Below are 12,674 nucleotides of genomic sequence, written 5' to 3'. Positions count from 1 at the left end.
TGATCTTGGTAGTATTTGGTAACCCTTGTTTAAACAACAGACAATTCTATCAGTCAAAAAAGCATTTCAGGTTGGCTCATTAGCAGGTGTATGGAATCCAAGTTAAAAATATGTGGAATTTTTTGGAGGGAGGAATTTTGCAGTGTTCAGCAGGGGTCCCTGGGTGACCTGGTCACAACTTCTCTGGGTCCCAGAGCAGCCTGAGAGTCCATGCATAGACATATGGTGGCAGTGGGGCTGAGGAATTCTCTGTTTGGTGGTTGTTTACAAGAAAAATGGTATTTTGGAGAGGAAATTATCTTTTTTGTAGTGCAGTCTGAATCTCACCAAAACCTGTTCATTTTGCTCCTTGAGTTTAGTGAAAGTTTGGTAATAAAGATAAGAAAACAAATTAAATTACTCCAAGTCTTAAATCCCAATAAGAGAATACACTGATAAGGAAGTATTTAATAATGAGAAACACCAAAAAAACTGTGTTCTGGTCTACAGTCAGCACCTAATCAACATGAATAGTCTATAAACTGTGCTGTGACTTTCAGGGGTCTTTATCTCAAAGGACTTACTACTTGTTTAGGAATCCACTTAGGTATTAGAGAATTTTTAATCCTTCTCCAGAGATCACATCTGTAATCTGGCAGATAATATTGGCACAGATACAGCAGATAAAGAACAATCGGGAGTGGGTCTCAATTGATTTATGTTTTGGATTTTTTCCCCAGATGTGAATGAATGTGAAATGTTGAGTGGAGTATGTGGCGAAGCCCTCTGTGAAAATGTTGATGGTTCTTTCCTGTGTCTGTGCTCTGATGAAAACCAGGAGTACGATCCAATGACCGGACAGTGTCGCTTCCGTACCTCACCAGGTAAAATGCCAGCAGATTTTTGCATGCTTGGCATGATTTCAACTGCACACAGAGCCATTGGAAAGGCAAACCTGGTTCAAGTATTGGTGTTGCTTTAACTGCAGCAGAAAAATGTAAAACTTCATCATTGTGTTGAAAGTGTGTGCATGAGAGCAAGATTTTCTAGGATGGAATATGTTAACCGTGAATCATTAGCAGTGAAAATACAGCAGAAGCACCTTTTAAATGTCATACATCAACAGACTTGGCAGTAATATTGAGCAATTACTACAGGTAAACAGTCTCGCTGACTGTACTGTAACAATGAAATCTGATATGGAATCAAGTCTATGACCTGAGTGATTTTGGTTTTTGTCCAAACTTTTTCAAACACTCATTAGTATGCTTGGACAATGTTTAAGGAAGCATATTATTAAAACCAGGAGTTATATTTAGTTGTTGTGGTTTCACCCCAGATGGCAACCAAGCCCCAAGCAGCAACTTACTCCCCTAGAAAGCTCATGGGTTGAGATAAAGACTGATTAATAAGGAAAGCAAATGCCACACACACACAAGCAAAGCAAATCAATTAATTGACTGCTTCCCGTGGGCAGGCAGGTGTTCAGCCATCTCCAGGAGAGCAGGGCCCCATCACACATAACAGTGACTTGGGAAGACAAAAGCCATCACTCCAAACATCCTCCCTCTTCCTCCTTCTTCTCCTCTTTTTATATACTGAGCATGATGTCATTCAGTCTGGAATATCCTTTTGGTGAGTTTGGGTCACCTGTCCTGGCTGTGTCTCCTCCCAACCTCCCATGCACCCCCAACTTCATCACCAGTGTGGCAGAACAAAAAGCAGAAAAGGCTTTGGCTCTGTATAAGCCCTGCTCAGCAATAACAAAAACCCTCTATTATCAACGCTGTATTCAGCACAAATCCAAAAACCAAACCCATACCAGCCACTGTGAAGGACTCTGTACCAGCCAAAATCAGCACAATAGTCTCCTCTTATTAGCATTATTTAGAATTAATATTAGACCTAGGAGAGGGTTGTTGGGAAAGCAAAAACTCAAGCCACTACATTGGTGTCAATCTACCTCTGTTGTCAGTCTCTCTTGAAGTGTCCTTGCCTGGTTTACTCCTGTTTTTCCTACTAGTCCATTGTACTGGATTTTTGAGCTTTTCTTATAAAGTGTTGCGGGTGTTGAAAATACTACTGGAAATACACTAATTGAAAATTAGTTTAGAACTCTTAAAGCTGCTTTCACATTTCTACACTGATCCAGTTTGGAGAAAGGAACAAACCCACAGGAGGATGAACAGATTACAAGAAACTACAGGATTTACTTGCACAGCTTTTTTCCCCTCCAGAATGCAAATCTTGGTATTTTTTCCTTGTTTTCTTACACTGCAGGCTGATGTAGCTTCCAGAAAGTCTTAGAGAAATTGGCTTTTTTGCCAGAATGCTAACTTTACAGCTTCCAGACTATGGCTATTTTCTCCTATCACTCGTGATCTTTCAGACTTGTAAAGAGGGTTGAAATATCCATGACCTAATTGTCACAAATATTTACATCACTGAATGTAGCACTCAGCAGCACTCAAGAAGTTGCCTGTGAAATATCATTAACAGGTGATTGATGAATGTTTTGGGCCTGTGAGGCGGCAGTACTCAGGAGAGTTCAGCTAGCTGATGAAACAAAACCAGAACTAAAAAATTAGCTCAGGACCTGAGTCATGTAAAAGGAACTCACATCCAAGGGACATTTGAGGACATACCCTAACATTACTGTGGGGAGGAAGGGGATGAAGAACACAGTATGACCGATTTTACTGTCAACAGATGGATACTCTACTGTCAGGACTAATTCCATGATGCTATCAGCAGTAAGCACAGCTTTGCTGTGATCAGTCTGGAGAGTAACTGTTCTTCCTTCCCCTCCAGGATTCATCAGGCTCTAACAAAACACATGCTTTTGCCTTTGTCTCTTCTCTGATAAAGTCATCAAGATCTCTCATAGGAAACCACAAGGAGCTAACGAGAAGTACTTCACATCATATGGTCTTGGATTAGAGTAAGACAAAATGGCAGTACTTGGAACAGAGATCTTACTCTCTTTTTTTCCAAAGTAAAAGGAGAAAAGACTGTTGTTAGTTCTTCTTATAAACTATTCTTGCTGTAAAGAATGCTGGAATAGCCACACATCCTCTCCGGCTTTGACAAGCCACATACTCAAGTCAGGCGTCGTGCTTCCAGAGTTCCTGTGGTGCATATGGACATCATCTGTCAGCATTAGTTTGCACCATGCTTATGAAAGGCAGAACTTAAAAGGCAGAAAGGAAGAACTTAATCTGTGTTATCCTGTTGCAGATATCTATAGTTCAGGCTGGTTCATCCAGCTCTTGTTTATTTCTCATTCTTTATTTTTGTGCATAAAGAAGTGTTTGTCCCCCTTGTATGAAGTGCAAATAGGTGACATTTGTTCAAATGTTACTTTAATTTGGAACTTTTCTTCCATGTGGTTAAAGGCTGTTGGATTTGTGGAGTGCTGTGTGTTCACGCTTTTCTTTACTTGCCCTTAGGGCTCTCAAGACTTCCTTTTATTTAGATTCCACTTGCTGGAAATTTGTCTGTTGTTAGCTGTGCCTTGAAACAATCCTCCCAGTGTATGTATCAGGAATTTAAGCTCCTGTTGTCACTTTCCAGTCAAAAAACCCAAAAAATGGCAAAAAATTGTGCAAGGTTTTGATTGTCTCATTCCCCTCTTCTCTGCCCTGCCATTCATAAAATGTAGGAAATGTTTCAGAAGTAAGAAAAGGTAAAAGAGGAAAGAACTTTATTCTGTAGGAGATGAAAATCTGCTGTTCTATGTATCTTTGTACCTGAGAGAAAAAATGCATGCTTTGGATTGAAGTCTTCTCATTTATTCTTTTAACAAACTGTATAAAGCTATTTGTGATTAATTTCTAGCAAGTGCCAAGCTCAATGCATTTTGAGTAATAATCAATAATAGTAATAAATAATAAGTTTGAGTATAATTGTGGTTTTAACTGTTGCATGTTGTAGTATGCATTTGAACTACTAACATAGATTAATATACTAACATATCTCAGGAGCTAAAATGGACAGTGAATATTTGAGGATTATAACAAGTATGATTTGGGGTGGCATGCCAACAACATCATTGGCATAAGGGAAATCTGGTGGGATGAAACTATGCCTGGAGTGCCACATTGGATGTTTACAGGCTCTTCAGGCAAGCCAGGTGAGGCAGGGAGGTGGCTGGAATGTATGGAGCTTACGATGGCAATGGTACAGTTTAAAGTCACTGGGTAAGGATAAAGGAACAAACAAATAACCTGGATGTCATCGTGAGAGTCTACTATAGACCACCTAGCCAGGACAATGACACTGAGGAATTTTTCTTTGAGGAGCTAATGGAAACCTCCAATCAACTTCCTTTGTCCTTTGGGGCGACTTCAACTTGCCAGATGTTAACTAGGAACAACAAACAGCTGGCACAAACAGATCCAGAAGATTGCTCAAACACGATGCTAACTTCATGGTACAGGTACTAAGGGAGCCAACTAGGAAGGATGCCCTTTTTGATTTGTTGCTTAATTAACAAGGAGGGTCTTGTGACTGAAGTGATGATTGATGTCTGTCTTGCACAGACCACGAAGCAATCAGGTTTAAAATCTGGTGACAAGAGGAAACTGCCAGCTACAGTTCTGAAGATATGAGGATAGCAGACTTCAGGCTTCCCAGGGAGCTAGTTAGCCAAGTGCCCTGAGAAAATGCTCTTGAAGGTGTTGAGGTCCATTCAGTGCTGGTTGCTTTTTAAGCGCCACTGCCTAGGAACACAGGAGCAGGCAATTCTGAAATGGGGAAAGTCAAGAAGGCGAGGCAGAAGACCAGCTTGGCTGAGCAGAGGTCTTGTTTTGGAACTAAGACAAAAAAAGAAGGTATATGTCCAGTGAAAAGAAGGTCAGATAACATGAGAAGATTACAGAGATGCTGCTCACCACTATTGGGAGAAAATTTGTGTGGCCAAAGCTCAGTTGGAGTTGAAGCTGGCTATTACAGCTATTGTGGGGAACAGTAAAAAGGAGGGAGGTTTAAATACACTAATAGAGAAAGGCAGGACAGAAATTACATGGGCCCATTACAGGATGAGGATGGTCACCTCACAAGGATATAGACAAGGCAGAGATTTTTAATGCGTTCTTTGCCTCTGTCTTCAACACAAGCTAAGGGGGTCCTGTTGATCTGAGCTGGAGGACCATGGCTGTGAGAATGATAAACTGACCCTGAACTTGTGCAAGATCTGCTGCTCCATCTGGATCCCTGTAAGCCTCTGTGACCTAATGGGCTTGAACCAAGAGTACTCAAAGACCCTACCAGGTCATTGTGAGGCTTCTCTCAATCATTTTTGAGCAGTCTTTGGAATATGGAGAGATCCCAACTGACTGGAAAATGGCAAACATTGTCCTGATTTTCAAAAAGGGCAAGAAGAAGGGTCCTGCCAACTACAGGTCTGTCACTTCGGTCTCGCTTCAGTGTCTGATAAAGTTATGGAGAAGATTATTCTGGGAATTATTGAAAAACACCTGAAAAACAACATGGTCATTGGTCACAGCTGGCATGTTGTCATTAGAGGAAAGTCCTGCTTATCAAACCTGATTCCCTATTATGACAAGGTAACCCACCTAGCTGATCAAGGGAAGCCTGTTGATGTAATCTTTTTGGATATCAGTAAAGTTTTTTGTATTGTCTCTCACAGGATCTTTCTGGACAAAATATCCAGCACACAGCTGGATAAACACATCATGGGATGGGTGAGCAACTGGCTCACAGGTCAGGCACAAAGGGTTACAGTGAATGGGGTGACTTCAGACTGGGGACCTGTCACTAGGTGGGGACCTGTCACTGGGCTCCATTCTCATCCCTGTGCTCTTCAACATCTTCATAAATGACTTGGACACAGAACTGGAAGGGATACAGAGCAAGTTCACAGAGGATACAAAACTGGGAGGATCTGTTGACTCCCTCAAGGGCAGGGAGGACCTGCAGAGAGACCTCGACAAATCAGAGAGTTGGGCAATCACCAACTGTATGAAGTTCAACAAGGGAAAGTGTCGGATCCTGTACCTGAGATGGGACAGCCCTGGATGTATGGACAGGCTGGGGAATGAGATGCTGGAGAGCAGTGCCATAGAAAGGGACCTGGAGATCCTGGTTGATGGCAATTTGAACATGACTCAGCAGTGCTCTGGCAGCCAGGAGGGCCAACCCTGTCCTGGGGTGCATCAGGCACAGCATTGCCATGGAGATCTCCACTAAGGAACCTGGGCCCACTTAGATACCTACAGCTAATTTAGATGTTGCTTTCTCCTGGCTACATTAAATACAACAAGTTATTTACGGCAATATATTTAACAGTAATTGATGGACTTTATAAGTCAAAACCATAAGTCCCTTCTAGACTGATAAATATTGAAACAAAATCAATCCCCCCTGCAATCTAACCAACCACCAACACAAAAAATTTGAGGCTGCCAAGTAGCAGTTAATAAATTTGATCCAAAAGGTTCCTTAAGGCTAGAAATTTGGTGCATGAGTACAGATTCTGAATTTCCTAAACATTATGGGCTTTCTAATTGTTATGTGAATTTCAGTTGTCTGTGGATGAAGTCTTAGCTGTAAGTTTTACATGTACATCACTTGCACTAATCCCTGAATTGTATATATGCATGTATATTTATATGCACTGTACATGCTTGTCACGTGTGGAGCCAGCTGAGAAATCTAAACACCCTAACAGTAGGCACATACCAATATATTTTTATTGTATTCTTGAAAATCTGATAATGAAAGTGAGAACTGTTACTCGAGCTGTTTGCTCAGAGTCATCTGAGTCTTTGCTGAGTTTTTAGAAGTCACAAAGCTATAATGACTATTTTTCATTTTTGCAGCCAGTTTTCTGATTGCATCTGTGAGCGTTGTTGGTACACAGTTGCAGTATTTAAAGATCCTGTCAGTTCTATGGTTTGGTTTTTTTCAGATCACAGTTGTTAACAGAATACTATTTAGGCAAATATTTCAGTGTATGCTGAAGTCTAAGCATATGCTAATCTATATTATCCACTGAATCCTATATTACTGATGCATGATTTTGCATCAAACATATTGTAGGATTAAGGTTATGCTAAGGTATATAAATCTATTTCTAAGAAATACTTCAGAATCCAATTCAGCAGCAACTATACAGAATTTCTCTCATAGGCTGTTAATAGAACAGTTATATCAAAAATGTGGTAAAATTATTTTCTTTTACCAGCATGCCTTAGGTATAGAGATATTTTACATTTTCAAAAAAAAAAAAAAAAAAAGGAAACAACAATGATACAAAAAATAAGCATTCATTTTCTGCATTTTCTGTCATATTTTGTCAACATACCTAGTGAAATCACTTTCAGAAACAGCCTGTTTACTAAATAGTTAATAATCTATGACAAAGAAATTATAAGCTTGTAGACATAGACTGGTCTTAGTTTAAAAATAATAAAAAAAGATTTGTGTCTCATTTGCTTTCCAAACATTCATGACACCTTGACTAACCCTCCCTTACAGCTGTGCAAACAGCCATTTAAGCTGCTGAACATATAATGGGAGGAGAAACCAACACATATGTAAAATGGGAATAAACAAGGACATGATGAGACTGTCTCCCCTTCCTCCCAGGGCAGCTTCTGATGTTCTTTCTCTGATAAACAGCATGAAAACAGCCATGCTTTCTCTTCTTATGAAGATTTGGCTTTAATTCAGTTAGACAGATGGCAAATGGCCAAGGAAAATGTATAAATTGGTAACTGAAGTACTGCTCTCTCACCTTGGAATGGCAGATTTAGTTCAGCTGCATTTCTGTGACGTGATAGTCTTAATATAGTTCCTATTGGATAGCAACTGATACCACAAAACCACCTCAGCTGATGAAATTCAACACATTATGGAAAATTGTAATTATCAGATGAGGGTTGACCACAGGCTAAATTAACAAAGCTGAAATAAGCAGCCAGCTGGGTGTATCCTTTAATGTACAATTTAGTTATATTGGCAAAACTGCAAAGCCTTGTAGGTGGCAACATTATACTAAATTTGAATGGAGGTGTCTGCCAGCCCCTCAGCCTCCCAAAACTAAAGTCACTTTTCTGAGGAAAATAGAAGTAAATCCAATTGTCTGTGTCTAATTAGAAACCAAAAGAACTATTACACATGTTCATACTATTGAAGTTCAGTAATAGGCAATCCATGCTGACATTTTAAAATCTGCTTTTCTCCAAATGGATCTAATATTTGCATGCCCAGTAAAGTTCCCTTGTTCCATCTGCTTTGGGAAATATGGGTGGGCAGTGATAATAGCATTGAAATAGCAAGAGCTGGAGTTTATTTAATTCCTTCAGCATTTGTTAGACATCACTATCTTCAAGCTCCCACCTCACAAACACTTCTTAAGTGAGATCTTAAAACCCACTCCAGAGTTGCTTGACTCTTTTTCAAAGGTGATTCACTTTTTTTTCCCCAAGTTCCTGCCAAAGCTCTCTGTTCAGGCAGGCTGATCTTCCCTCTTGAGATCATGGCTCCCATCTTTTGGCACATGGGGATGGCCTGCTCCTGCACCTTTAAGATTTTCTTCCTAAAGTACATCCAGCCCTCCTGGACTCTTTTGCCCTTCAGGACTGCTGCCTTAGGAAGTCTCTCAACCAGTCTCCTAAAGAGGTGAAAGTCTGCCCTCTGAAAGTCCCAGGTGGCAGATCTGCTAGCACCCCTCCTCACTTCCAAAGAATCACAATCCCTATCATTTCTTGATTGCTTTTCCCAAGACAGCATCACATCACCCGCCAGTCCTTCTCTGTTCACAAACAGCAAGTCCTTTGGGGCACCTCCCCTGGCTGGCTTCCTCACCAGATATGTCAGGAAGTTCTCTTCCATGCACTCCAGGAATCTCCTAGACTGCTTCCTCTCTGTGTTGTATTTTCTAGCAGACATCTGGTATGCTGAAGTCTGCCCCAACAGTAAGGGCCAGGGATCATAAGACTTATCCCAACTGCTTTTAGAATATTTCTTCTGCCTTTCCCCTGAGTCTTACTCATAAACACTCAACCCTAACGTCCTCATTGTTCAACTCCACACAACTGAGGCACTCCCTAACACACAGGGCTGCTGCACCGCCTCTCTTTCCTTCCCTATCCCTTCTCAAGAGTTTACAGCCGTTCATTGCAGTGCTCCAGTTGTGCGAGTCGTCCCAGCACGTCTCTGGTAGCAACTCTGTTACAGTTGTCCTGCTACACCATGGAGCCAACATTTGTTGCAGTAGCATCTTGAAATGCTGTGCCACTCTGTAAAATAGAAGTTCTGATTCCTGCCTCAATAGCTGTGTTTCTTGAGACATGTCTCATGCTTACCTTACTGTGCAAGAGCCTGGGTAAAAATCAGTGAAATTTCAAAGAGTGAGAAATCAGCCAACATGCAATAATTTTAATATGTTTTTTGTGAGTTAAACATTTGTTAAGTACTAAGCATAAAGAATTTCCCTAGATAAAAAGGAAATTAACTAGTCACCTCAAGATTTATCTATCTCAAATTCCTGAATAAAGTTTTGAGTTTGATTGATAAATGTGAGCATACGTAATTTTAGAACTTGGTGACTTTACTGATGACCTGTGAAAAGTTTTTCATATCGATCAAGTGTGAATAACAATTTTATGTGGTAGTTCCCACTTCCGAGCACTTGATGATAATTTTTGTGAAGTGAAATATTAGGTAGACAGAGTTCTGCAAACACAGAAGCTTTAAATAGGTATTTCTTTTCAAAATTGCTTCTTGGTGTATTTTAGGAGTGCTTTGCTTTCAAAAGGTCTTTGACTATTATAGTAATAGGGTATTTATTGGATCTGTGGGACAGACTATTTTGCCTCCAGTCCGTATAAATATTGTGAGAGGACCCACTCAGTGCTTAAGGCAATAAATCTGCCTTCTTGGCTGGATTCCTATTTTAAAGTAAAACACAGAGTCAGTTAACTTGACAGCTGTATTATATTCCTCTGCTTACTATGAAGTCAGTAAGTTATTTTTGCAAAAATCATAAAGGGCATTGTATTCAAATGTGGAGCATGCTTTTTCACAGTGAAATTAAAAGGGGCTGTAAATACTCATTCTTTTGAAAATTGAGTGTTTTCAGGTCAGGCCTTGGCTCCTTTATCTGAAAAAATGAGATTGTAATATTTGCTTACCTCTGTAAAGAGCTTTTGGATTTATATATGAAGAGCATCATGTCAAAAACTGGCCATGTCAATTAGTAGCAGAACATGAGAGCAGGTACTTCATGCATTCTTGAAAATGATAGAAGTGCAAACTGAAGGAATTCTTTTATGGCCAAGTTGGAGAACAGGTCTGAAAAAGCCAAGGTCAAGTCATCGACTTCTATCATTCTTTCTAATGTAAAAAAGTTAAACTAAAATTTGTACTTAACCATTTTCTTCTCTGCTCTTTTGACCACCTGGAAAACTGACTAATTTCATGTGTCATCTTCTGTGGTTTATGTTTTCTTTTCTACCTTAGAAATGCCAATAGAGGCTGATCAACAGGAAGATGGAAAGAAGGAGTGCTACTACAATCTGAATGATGCTAATTTCTGTGACAATGTGCTTACATCCAATGTAACCAAACAGGAATGCTGCTGTACCTTGGGTGCTGGTTGGGGTGATAACTGTGAAATCTTCCCATGCCCCGTTGTTGGAACTGGTAAGAGAAGGCCTTCTGTCCCTTTGCAAGCTTTTGAAGCATTGTGTTTGTGTTAACAGTGTCCTTTGTCTTCAGAGAAGGGTTGCCCATTAAATCCCATATTTTGTAGTATTTAGTCATGACTTATCCATAGGAACCCTCCACAGAGCAAAGGGTGATAAGAATAATTGTACCAGGTGTAAATCCATTGGCTTCTCTGCTGTTGCCCTAGAGATAAAAAGAGCCTGTTACTGAATAGTGATTTTAAGCAAATATCGATTCTCACAAGAGCTTTTTCCAGATGCTATGGTAACATGTTAGATTTTTTCCACAAGCTGGAAAACGAAGGTAACCATTACAACATTTTTGAGACTGCAGCTATTCTTTGTAATGCTGTTTCTACAGCACTACAGCTTACCAATATATATTATGGCATTAATTTTACATTTTGCAACTTACTGAGCATCAGTTAATAATACTCTGGTTAACAATGGTTAATAATAACCATTGTTTAACCTCTAAATATTAAATTAGACAAACAGAGCCATGTGATATTTGTCACAAATTTTGAAAACAGTACTTGAAACAAGGATGGCTGAAATTCAGAATCCAGCTGGAAAAAAATCACAGGAGAGAACGTGTATAAGCCTTGAGATTAAATGCTGAAGATTACTTTTCACAGAAATGCATCCTCATGTTTAATTCCTGTTTTAACTACACCTTAGAATCAGTCAAATTGAAATGAAATGCAAAATGAAAAAGGGGCCTCTCTGCTTGGATTGGTTTGTTTGATTCTGTATAGTCTCCAAGACACTTGAAATAATTTCTCTCTGTAATGCACACCATGTTCTCCTGTTGCAGTCAATTAGTGTTTTTCCTGTATGAGGACTGAAGAATGTGGACGGGGTTTGTATCTCAGTTGGAGTATGCCTAGATTACAGCTTGCAGCATAGGTCAGAGAGGCCCATGCTAGCTTTAATTAAGATAATTTGGCTACTGGTATTGTTATAACTGCAGTGCACCATGAAACCTAGTAAGGACCACATTCTCCTGCCAAAGAGCAGGAGAAATGAGTTTGCCTGGAGCTATGTGATGCTGCGAGGATTGTGAAAGCTAGCTCTGCAAACTGAGAGCAGGGGAAAGTCAGGTTGTGGCATTTAACATCCCCCATTAAACTAAAGGTGTGTATGATTGCCTGATAGATGTAAACAAGGCTAATATCTCAAAGTACCCTGAAATACATGTAACACTACATATGTGAATACTTTCTTCTTAAACAACATAATTTTTTTTCTTTCTCTCCCAGCTGAATTTACTGATTTGTGTCCTGAAGGAAAAGGTTTCATTCCCTCTGGAGAATCATCTTACGGGCTTCTTGCTCAGAATTACAAAGGTCAGTACTGACTGTATTAAGTTTAATTATTTCAGAAGTTCTGGTAGTTGATTGACTAGAAATGTGAGCCAGGAATGTAAGCATACTAATTCAAATTTTATTAGGTGATAAAAACAGTTTGTAGTACAAAACATTACTGAAAATCATCATTCTACAGGTTGTTAAGAATGTCAATTACACAGTCTCTGTAATATTCTGGTTTAATTTCTACTAACTGCTATATACTGTGGGAATAGGTGCTGTGACCACAAACCACAGATACTTGTTTACAAATGGAATACAATGCCAGCTTAAATTTGTAAATATATTATGGGGAGTTGGAAGAGAGGAAATAGTTCTGTTGAACATTTGGCCTGCAAGGGCAAATGAATATTAAAACTGAAGAGAAGTTCAGCAATGATATTTTAATTACAGAACACCATGTAATAATTATTGGTGGTAGTCCAGTGGTAGTAAAGAAATCAGAGTGATAGAAGTTGGTGAAGGTGGGTGGGAGGGAGCTGGCATCACCAAGAAGGAAAAATGAGATCAGCAAAATTTCTTTTCAGTTTTGAGAAGTAGCCATCAATATTAATAATTTTTAAGACTGTCACAGAGCTCATCTTAAAGTCTCTGAGAGTATTTTTGTTGAGGGATTGTTTAGGGGTGTTGT

General features: G+C 39.6%; 1 protein-coding gene across 8 annotated transcripts in view; it reads left to right on the top strand.

Moving 5' to 3' along the window:
- The window catches only part of LTBP1 (latent transforming growth factor beta binding protein 1), a 183,077-nt gene that overhangs the window by 149,314 nt on the left and 21,089 nt on the right, over positions 1-12,674 (top strand). For all 8 annotated transcript variants that reach the window (XM_053973833.1, XM_053973835.1, XM_053973837.1 and 5 more), the window contains 3 exons: positions 720-863; positions 10,468-10,650; positions 11,936-12,022. In XM_053973833.1, the coding sequence (XP_053829808.1) occupies positions 720-863; positions 10,468-10,650; positions 11,936-12,022 (414 nt within the window). The remainder of the gene's footprint in view (positions 1-719; positions 864-10,467; positions 10,651-11,935; positions 12,023-12,674) is intronic.

The sequence above is a fragment of the Vidua macroura genome, chromosome 3 (assembly GCF_024509145.1).
Source record: "Vidua macroura isolate BioBank_ID:100142 chromosome 3, ASM2450914v1, whole genome shotgun sequence".
NCBI lineage: Eukaryota > Metazoa > Chordata > Aves > Passeriformes > Viduidae > Vidua > Vidua macroura.
This window is presented reverse-complemented; position numbering and strand designations above follow the sequence as displayed.